The following is a 9,827-nucleotide window of genomic DNA, read 5'->3' as shown; positions in this document are numbered from 1 at the left end:
CAGTTTTATAATGAATTGAAGTTACGACTTGTTGGTATATTTGAAAGAAGAAGAATTAAGGTAGCGTTTGGTATGAAGGAAAGGCAGGTGAAATGGAATGGAATGGATCATTCTGATGGGATGAAAAGAAACATGTTTGGTTATAATGCGGTAATGGAATGGAGCATTCTAAAGGAATGTAACTCCTTCCAAATATAATAATTTACATTCCTTTGTATGTAGGTGTTTTTTTCCATTCCTTCAAGAAATGGAAAGAAATATGTTGTTGTTGTTATTATTATTATTATTATTATTATTATTATTATTATTATTATTATTATACTTTTATTTGTATTTATATTTATATTTATTAATATTCATAGTAATATTAATATATATCAAAAATCTATTATTATTTTTTATCATTAATATATTATTATTATTATTATTATTATTATTATTATTATTATTATTATTATTATTGAGGAAATTATATTTTTGTCGTTTTTAATACAATTGTGTTTCGTTATTTCATCTTTTTTTTGTTTATCAAATTGTACAAAGTAATGATTCATTCTATTCACATATGAGTAACCAAACATTGCAATGGAATGGAATGATTCATTTCATTCCGTTGTCCATTCCATTACCTCGTCCATTCCATTCTCTCATCTATTCCATTACTCCATACCAAACATACTCTAAGTTCATTTGGAAACAAGAAGGCTAGCGTGGCTAAAGTGATGGAAGAAATTAACTCTTTAGCATTTTTTTGGAGTAAAAATAGGTCCACCTTTAAAAATCTTTCTTGAAAAGATTGGAGTGTTTTCAAATCTTTCTTGGTGCAGACTTGGTCCAACAACTTCTAAGATCTTCTAAGGTCTGTAAGGGTTAAACACCACTGTCCACCACCACCACCACCACCACCACCGTCCACCACCCACCACCGTCTACCACCACCATCCATCACCACAACCGTCTACCACCCACCACCGTCCATCACCCCCACCACCACCGTCCACCACCACCACCCACCACCACCACCACCATCCGTACACCACCACCAATTTATTTTTAAAGTCTACATACATTAAAAAACAAACAGCTTTCTTTTTGCAGACTGTAAAGGTTTGGTCCACCTCTTCTTCTACAGATGTCTGCAGATGTGGTCCGCAAACTGTAGACATTTTACCTCTTAAAAAACAAACATCACCTTAGAGTATCTAGTTTATGAATCATATACAAATTCAATGCTGTTAATCTTATCGGGTATTATTAGATTTATTATTTAAATTTGCTGCTCTAAAACTTTTAGTTATTGTTTTCTTGAGTTTTGATTAAACAAACTATTCTCTATTAAGCAGCCTAAAACATTAGCTGAAATCATATCATAGTCGTTTCTTAAAATAGCCCATACCAATGAGCCCAAGCCCAATTCACCCCTGAAAATCTGAAATCCTCCCTCAAAACTTCCTTCCTGGGGTTTCAACTTTCAAACCTCCACAGTTTTGCCTGAATGGAGTTTGAGAAGAGAAAGAAAGCCACTTTGGCCACCATGACTTCTTCAGAACCTGACAAATCACCAAAAGGAGACATAGACACACCTCTAATCCCACTTCTTCAAACCCTCAACTCTCACCCTTCTTACTTCACCACCAGTTCTTGCTCCGGCCGCATCTCCATCCTCTCCACCCCAACCGCCGCCGCAACCACCGCCGTCAAGAAGAAAGCCAAAGGTGGCACATGGGTCTTCATCACCCATGAACCAGCTGACCCTTTTTCGGTTCAAAATCTCATCTTTCCTCCAAACCCAACTCAGAATGACATTCAAGAAAATCTTGTTTTCAGATTTGAACCTTTGATCATTGCTGTTGAATGTAAAGATGTCTTGTCTGCTCAAAAGTTGGTGTCTTTAGCTATTTCATGTGGGTTTAGAGAATCAGGGATTACAAATGTCAGTAGTAAGAGAGTGATTGTGGCGATTCGATGTTCGATTAGGTTAGAAGTGCCTTTGGGAGAGACTTGTAAGATCATGGTGTCAAAGGAGTATTTGAATTATCTTGTTGGGATTGCTAATGAGAAAATGGAAGCTAATAGGAAAAGAACTGATAGTTTTCATGATGCATTGTTGAGGAATGAGTTTATTGCTCGACCCGAAATCAGTACGGGGAGTGGTGATTGTGAGTTCCTAAACTTGAATCAAGATTTGGGTGATAAAGATTGCTCAATGGTTACTGCTGGGTTGGAAGATATTCAACTTACAAGTGAAATCAAAGATGGCGCAAGTAATGGTAAGACTATTATTCGTATTTCGTATATTGATGTTTGTTTATTTAGCCAAAAAGGTTCACTTATTTGGGGATGAGTTATCCATCCGTTCCTGACATACGATTTATACCGTCATGCTTGGTTCTTATGAAAATTTGGAATAAAAAAATACTACACTTCATAAGAATGAATAATCTTAGATGTGTAACTACAAAAATAAGCATTACACTAGGAACTTTGTCCTTAAATGCTGATACTGGCGAAGCTTGACCCGAATGACGGGGGGCCGAAAACGTATATACCCAAAAATTTCTATATGAAAACTACATATATAACACTACTGAGAGAAAAGTTCGGGGGGGGGGGGGGGGGGCGCTTCTCCCCGCCCCTTCTATACTTCGCCCCTGATTGCTGACTCTTGCAAGGTTTAGTGCTCTTTTGCATTTTTTTTTTCAAGATTTGAGGTTTGTTGGCAAAAGCCAATTAGTATGATATTGTTAGTTACTCTAAGGTAAAGTTTATAGCCAAACATTCACATAGGACAAATAGGGTTGTAAACGAACCGAGCGAACACGAACAAGGCCTTGTTTGTGTTCGTTCGTTAAGGAAATAAATGTGTTCACGAACGGTTCATGAACACTTACCGAACGAGATTTTATGTTCGTGTTCGTTCATTAAGGAACTGAGCGTGTTCGCGAACGGTTCACGAACACAAACGAACACAAATAAATTTCGCGAACGTGACGAAGGATAAAGATAGATGGCCCAGAGAGTAGCACTCGAACTTGAATCCCTTATTGTGGAACGGAGGTCGATCGTATTCGCCGACGTAAATAATGAGAAATGATAGGGAAATGATGCATAAACAAGATGAAAGTTGGTTTCCTAGTTTAATTGTTAGGGTAATAAAATAAATAAAAGTTTAATAATATAAAAAGTACAAAGATCTTCAATTAAAACACAAACATACGAACATAAACAGACGCAAATCAACGAATGTTCACGAACACCTTACCGAACGTTTACGAACACAATCGAACGAACGAGACCTCTGTTCATGTTCGTTCATTTAACTAATCGAACGAAATTTCTTGTTCATGTTCGTTTGTTTATTAAACGAACGAACATAAACGAACTTCCCGCCGAACGTTTACGAACACAATCGAACGAACGAGACCTCTGTTCATGTTCGTTCATTTAACTAATCGAACGAAATTTCTTGTTCATGTTCGTTTGTTTATTAAACGAACGAACATAAACGAACTTCCCGCCGAACGGTTCACGAACTGTTCGCTGAACGTTCGATTCGTTTACAGCCCTAGTTACAAAACTCAATGCCACCCAGTTTTAACACGCAAGATCTTGTCAATTGCCTCTAAACATGTGCAAAATGGTACATATTGTCTAGAGATATCTTACAAGGTTTAAAGGAAAAAAAATATTTTGTGGCGTGTTAATTTATGCTTGATTGTAGGACACTTTCTTATGAACGTTGCATAAAGTCCGAACCTTTAAATAATTTGTCACTGCTTCCAGGAGTTCCTGAGCTTCCTATAAAACCGATGGTTATCACTGGTGAACCAGTTGAGAAGCTTCATCTTTGGGGCCATTCAGCCTGTACGCTTGAAACTACAAAAAATCCCAAATCAGTGTTTGTGTTTGGTGGTTTTGGAGGCGTAGGAAGGCATGCAAGGAGAAAAGATTCATGGCTTCTGGATTCAGTATCTGGTCAACTTCAGTTAGTTGACTTTTCAAGCACCCCATCCCCGCGTTTGGGTCACACAGCTTCTTTAGCAGGAGAGCTTATGTTTGTTATAGGAGGTAGAGCCGATCCTGGGAATGTGCTAAACGATGTTTGGGTTCTTAATACGACAAATAACGACTGGAAACAGGTACTGTGTACCGGAATTGGATTTCCTCACAGGTGATTACCCCGTTATGCATATTCTTTTCTTATCTCTATATTGTTCCTGTTCTATATTTCAAGAGTAAACTTCCGTTTTGCTCCCTGTGGTTTGTTCACTTTAACGGTTTTGCCAGTTTTTTTGCCAGTTTGCTCCCCGCCTCTAACTCCATCTAAATTGTTTGTTTTTCCATTTTGCTCCCCGCAGGGAGCAAACTGGCAACAAAACTAAAACATCGGGGAGTAAAATGGCTATTTTTAAAGGTTTGGGGCAAAACCGTTAAAGTGACCAAACCACAGGGAGCAAAACGGAAGTTTACTCGTATTTCAAATTAAAACCGAATCTTTAAATCCTTTTCCATTATTATGCAGTCATCGACATGCATCGGCAGTAATTGGGTCAAGCCTCTATGTTTTTGGCGGGATTCAGAATGGCAGCATCTCGTCAGGAATGTACAGGCTTGATACGCAAAACTTAACATGGGAAGAAGTAGTTGTTCAAGGGCAAATACCGTCACCTCGTCATTCTCACACATTGGTAGCCCACGGTGCTCAACTATTTATGTTTGGAGGATATGATGGGTCGAAAGCACTTGGAGATTTCTACAGTTTTGACATTCATTCATGCACTTGGAAGAAAGAAAAGATGGTGGGAAGTACACCGTATGCACGGTTTTCCCACGCCATGTTTGTGTATAAAAACTATATTGGTGTCATGGGAGGGTGTCCTATCAAACAACACTATCAAGAGTTGTCAGTACTCAAAGTGGGGTCCAGTGTATGGAAGCGTATCAAGTTGAGTTCCGTTGGTGAAGACCTTTTTGTTCGTTCGACAACGAGTGTTGTTGGTGATGATCTTGTTATTGTAGGTGGTGGTGCTTCTTGTTATGCGTTTGGAACTAAGTTTAGTGAACCGATGAAACTAAACTTGCTTTCGTTAGTTTCTTTCGCTGAACCTTTTAATGAGACCGAGGACCAATCAAATATTGATTTAAAAACAATGGTGCCTTTGCGTTGGGTTCTACGAGTTGATAAAAAGCATGCGAAGCCCGCAAAAGATATATTAAAGAAATTTGGATGGTTAGATGCAGAGAGAAAAGTATACACGCAAGAAAATGGAGTTCATGTTTGTTTTCCGATCACCAAAGAATTTGTGGCACTTTACCAAAATAAGAAACCAGACATAAATGGAGTCGTAAACGAGGTAAGTAACCTTAATTTGCAAGAAATCTTGAAGGTTGTTTCAAGTGCAAGGGCCTTGGATCTTTTGGCTGCATTAGGTGCAACCACACATGCTGACCATATCGTCAAAGTTAAAAAAGCTTCAAGTTCTCCTTTGAAAGTAATGAAAGATGCGGTTGCTTCTTTGTTAAATCGTCACAATCTGCCTACAACACTCTTGGAACAACTACCCACGAGGTAAGGATATTTTCAATTTATTTTTTGTGATATGTTCATGTAGGATCGATTTGACGATCAAGTGAGTCAATTAAAGTCAATACACCACTGTTTGAGTGGCGGAAACAAACAAACAGTGTTGAATCAGAGAGAATTTGAGTAGAAAACAGAGAATATCACTTTAACACACGTTTCTCATTAATATTTCACTTGAAAATCCAGCAGCAGTTCGGTATACAACTTGTGATTCCGTGCCAAATGAGAAACATACAACCCTATATATAGCCTGCGGATTTCGCTTGAAATGACACATGTCATTTCGAGCGGAATCACATTTAATCTGATTTCGCTTGAAATGACAAAGTGTCATTTCAAGCGGAATTACATCAATTAACACATAAAATTACATTCTAGCCCCTGTACTTTACATATTTGACACATTAGACCCCTAGACTTAAGACGTAGGCTTTAGACATCGTGCACTAACAGTTCATGGTAAAGGTTAGGTGTGAAATGTGAATTTAGGGGTGCTAAAATGTGGTTCTTGTTTGTAGATGGGAGCGATTAGGTGACATTGTTGTGCTTCCCATGACTTCTTTTAAGGACTCGGTTTGGGACACGCTAGGAAAGGAGCTTTGGTTGACTGTTGCTGACTCACTTGGCGCCACTCGCCTTGCTCGACAAGTAAGTTAACATTCTAATACAAGCATTTTATGTTGCACAAAATCATAGTTGGTTAATCATTGATAAAATTTGATTTCTTAGGGAAAGGTTTCACCTACCGGAACGAGAGATAGTGGGCTGGAGATTCTAGTTGGGGTCAACGGATGGGTTGACCATCGGGAAAATGGAGTTCTTTACTCGTTTGATGCTACCAAATGCATGTTTTCATGGGGTAATCTCTCTGAGAAGCGTAGAATGGGGCAGCTTGACTGCAAACAGGAAGTTATTGTTGACTTGTTTGCTGGCATTGGATACTTCACGTTGCCGTTTCTAGTCAAGTACAATTTTTTCTACTCCTTTTTTAGTTACAATATGATTACGTACTTTATGTTTTTCCGTTAAGCCCACCAGTTGCTTGTTTTAACATAAGCCTTGAACAGGGCTAATGCAAAAATGGTGTATGCTTGTGAATGGAATCCCCATGCTATAGAGGCTCTCAGGCGTAATCTTGAAGCAAATGGTGTGGCTGATCGTTGCGTTGTTCTCGAAGGAGATAACCGTGCCACAGCACCTAAAGTAAGGCTTCTTGTTCTTCATCTGTCTTTAAAAAATGTATATTTCAAGTCGTATTACTAATTCTGTGCCCTAAATTCCGTAAATGTTAGTTTGAAATCGTTTTAGGAAGTGTTAACTTGTTGGGTATTTTAATGTTTTAACACTTTTTTTCGCTCTATTGTTTCTTGTACACTTTAATCTTGTCTTTGTTTCTTTTATTGTGGACGGGATAATTTTCTTTCGTCGTTTGATTTGACTTCAAAAAAAAAAAAACGGAGCTTTGTACGAGAAAATGTATATCACTAATTGACTTATTTTTTTTCCAGGGAGTTGCCGATCGAGTCAATCTTGGTCTGTTACCATCAAGCGAGGGTAGTTGGATTACTGCTGTAAAGGCATTACGGTAATTTCTTTACTTTGAAGGGTTATAAGAGAGTGCACTTTGATTTCTAATCATGAAAAATATTTTCATTTTCCATTTCACAAACCTTTAATACGATTACTTAAAAATTTTCAAGTGAGTTCCAACAGTTTATTTACGTGTTCTTTCTATAACGGGTCGTTTTGACAGGAGCGAGGGTGGGATGATGCATGTGCATGGAAACGTGAAGGACTCTGAAGAGGATTCGTGGACAGAACAAGTCTCAAAATCAATTAAAGAAATTTCACGATCCGAAGGTAAATAGTTTTTTTTTTTTTTTTTTTCCTGAAACACTTGAGAAAAAATCTGAACTTTTTGGTGATTTTGCAGGTTATAATTGGGATGTATCTGTTGAGCATGTAGAAAGAGTAAAGTGGTATGCACCTCACATTCGCCATCTTGTAGTAGACATAAAATGCAAACAAATTGACTCATAAGCCAACCGCCGCATGTTTCCAATTCGGCTTATTTATGCCCTGAGCCGCATTATCAGAAACTATTGTTCTGTTGATGCAAAAGAGTTGTGCAATTTTGTAGAAAAAGGTAATTGTTTATACCCATTTTTTGCAAGTTGAAGCCACTGAATCATGAGGTTGACTTGAATCGATCAAAAGGTTTATAAATCAGTTGGTTGTTTCGTCGATCTATGGTTTCACGAAATATGTAACTGAGGGTATTTTAGTTTGTACTAAATTGAGTTATTGTTAAAAGTGATTTTATTAATTATGTAACTGAGGGTGTTTTTGTTTTAGATTGATATTACTTTTTAAGGTTGTTTGGATTGGTGTTTCCGAATTAATTTTCCTATGGAAGATTTGGTGCATAATATGGTGCCCACGGGTTTGAATCTGGTTCGGTTTGTTGGGTTAGATGCTCCTCCATCATACTTCCCATCTGCAAAAAAAGTCACCTGGGTCAAATGAAACATCTACCTGATTCCTCTTTATCATTATCATTACTACCCACCTAAACAACTCAACTTAACGGATCGTTTAGCCAGACTCTGCGACTCTTCACTTGTACCACCTAGATCAAAGGGAACATTGGACCACTTCGGTTTTATTGTCGAAGTCTCCACACCAAGAGGTAGAGGTGCACAAAATAACCGGTTACTTAACCGTAACTGGTTATTAACCGAAACCGTAACCGATTTAGGAATAACCCGTTAGTGGTTATTTTTAACCGTAGGTTATTAACTGGTTATAAGTATTTAGTATAGAAACCAGTTATGAACCGGGTTTTTTAAATGGTTTTTTTAACCGATAGACTAGTTAACCGATAAAAAAACCGATTTTTTTTAAAGAAAGGCAAAATAACTGGTTAATTATCCAAACTGGTTAAAGTAATTAACTGGACAAATTAAAAAACAACTAGTTAATTAAGCATTAACCAGTTAAAGTAAAAAAGTCAAAATAACCGGTTTATGCAGCTCTACGAAGAGAAGAGGTAGCTCCTCCATCATAGTCCACTCTCTTTGGATTTAGTTGTGGGCCAGACCTATTAGTCGATAATCCAGTTGGGCCGACTTTGTCATACCCATGAAAAATAACCCCATGTATAGTGTTGTAAGTGAGCCCACCCTTTAATAATATTCGATGGGCTTATATGGCATTATAGGCAACTTTCCCATGTAGACTATTATATGGCCCATGTGGAGAATTTTCATGCACAGAAGTTATGCATACAATACATAATTATTGGCTATTTTTTTTTAAAGTAAACTTCATTAACCAAACGTCAAAACCTCAAATCGAGGCGGCACCCAAACAACAACACCCTACATAATTACAAATTTACACCAATTGTTCCAAGAAACCTTTAACGATTTAGATCTACTATTTAACCACAAAAAACCCAGAAACCAAAATCTATCTTAAAATACCTCATATGCTTATTGACTAATTGATGCTTACCTCCAGAAACCAAAATCTATCTTTTCTCCCATTTAAATATCTGAAGAATTAAGCTCCGTAATTCACCGGAGAATTATCAAATTTATTTTCAAGAGGCTCATCCACACCCGAAACATCATCATCATCACTGATATCACAATATTTTTAAAATCCATCCTTTTTAAGAGACCCATCATTTGAAAATATTATTTTAGTGTCATGAAGATTGATTTATTCATATGTTTGGCAAGTATGATATTACCTCCTTTTTGAATTTTCCAATTCGTAGGAGATATCCAAGTCTACGATTCACCACCCCATCGGCAAAGCTTTTCACTAATTAAAAACTTATCAAAATTAATTAATAATAGTAGTCTTCACTTCAAATCGTGATCCCTTGCGTCTTCTTCGTCCCAAACTAGGTAAATATATGTAAAGGTTAATCAATTCCTTGATCTTTATCGCAAATATATATACAGAGTTACAATTGAATCTAGGAGCTAAACTAGATACATAAGAGCATTCACATCCAACCCACTAAAATCTGTGAGTGTAGTTTTTATAATATAAAAAGTATAAAAATTGGTTGTGAGTGTAGGAGAGAGAAAATGTTACTGTTCATCTGTATATTTGAGGGAACACTGTTCACCCCCTATAATTTTTTAATATATTTTGAAAGTGGTTGTGAGTGGAGGAGAGAGAAAATGTAATGATAAATGTATAAAAGAATATTATTTAATTGAAAATG

At 37.1% G+C, this 9,827-nt stretch overlaps 1 protein-coding gene across 1 annotated transcript; it reads left to right on the top strand.

Moving 5' to 3' along the window:
- The first annotated feature begins 1,452 nt into the window (after positions 1 to 1,452).
- LOC110939634 (tRNA wybutosine-synthesizing protein 2/3/4) lies at positions 1,453 to 7,938 on the top strand. Its single transcript, XM_022181210.2, has 9 exons — positions 1,453 to 2,270; positions 3,784 to 4,171; positions 4,523 to 5,569; positions 6,103 to 6,232; positions 6,314 to 6,549; positions 6,652 to 6,787; positions 7,093 to 7,169; positions 7,338 to 7,444; positions 7,518 to 7,938. Exons 1-9 carry the CDS (start codon positions 1,496 to 1,498, stop codon positions 7,622 to 7,624), a joined length of 3,003 nt encoding a protein of 1,000 aa, XP_022036902.1. The 5' UTR covers positions 1,453 to 1,495; the 3' UTR covers positions 7,625 to 7,938.
- The last annotated feature ends 1,889 nt before the right edge of the window (positions 7,939 to 9,827 follow it).

This window comes from Helianthus annuus, chromosome 5 (assembly GCF_002127325.2).
Source record: "Helianthus annuus cultivar XRQ/B chromosome 5, HanXRQr2.0-SUNRISE, whole genome shotgun sequence".
Taxonomy (NCBI): Eukaryota; Viridiplantae; Streptophyta; class Magnoliopsida; order Asterales; family Asteraceae; genus Helianthus; species Helianthus annuus.
The sequence above is the reverse complement of the archived record's forward strand: the minus strand, read 5'-3'. Positions and strand labels throughout refer to the sequence as shown.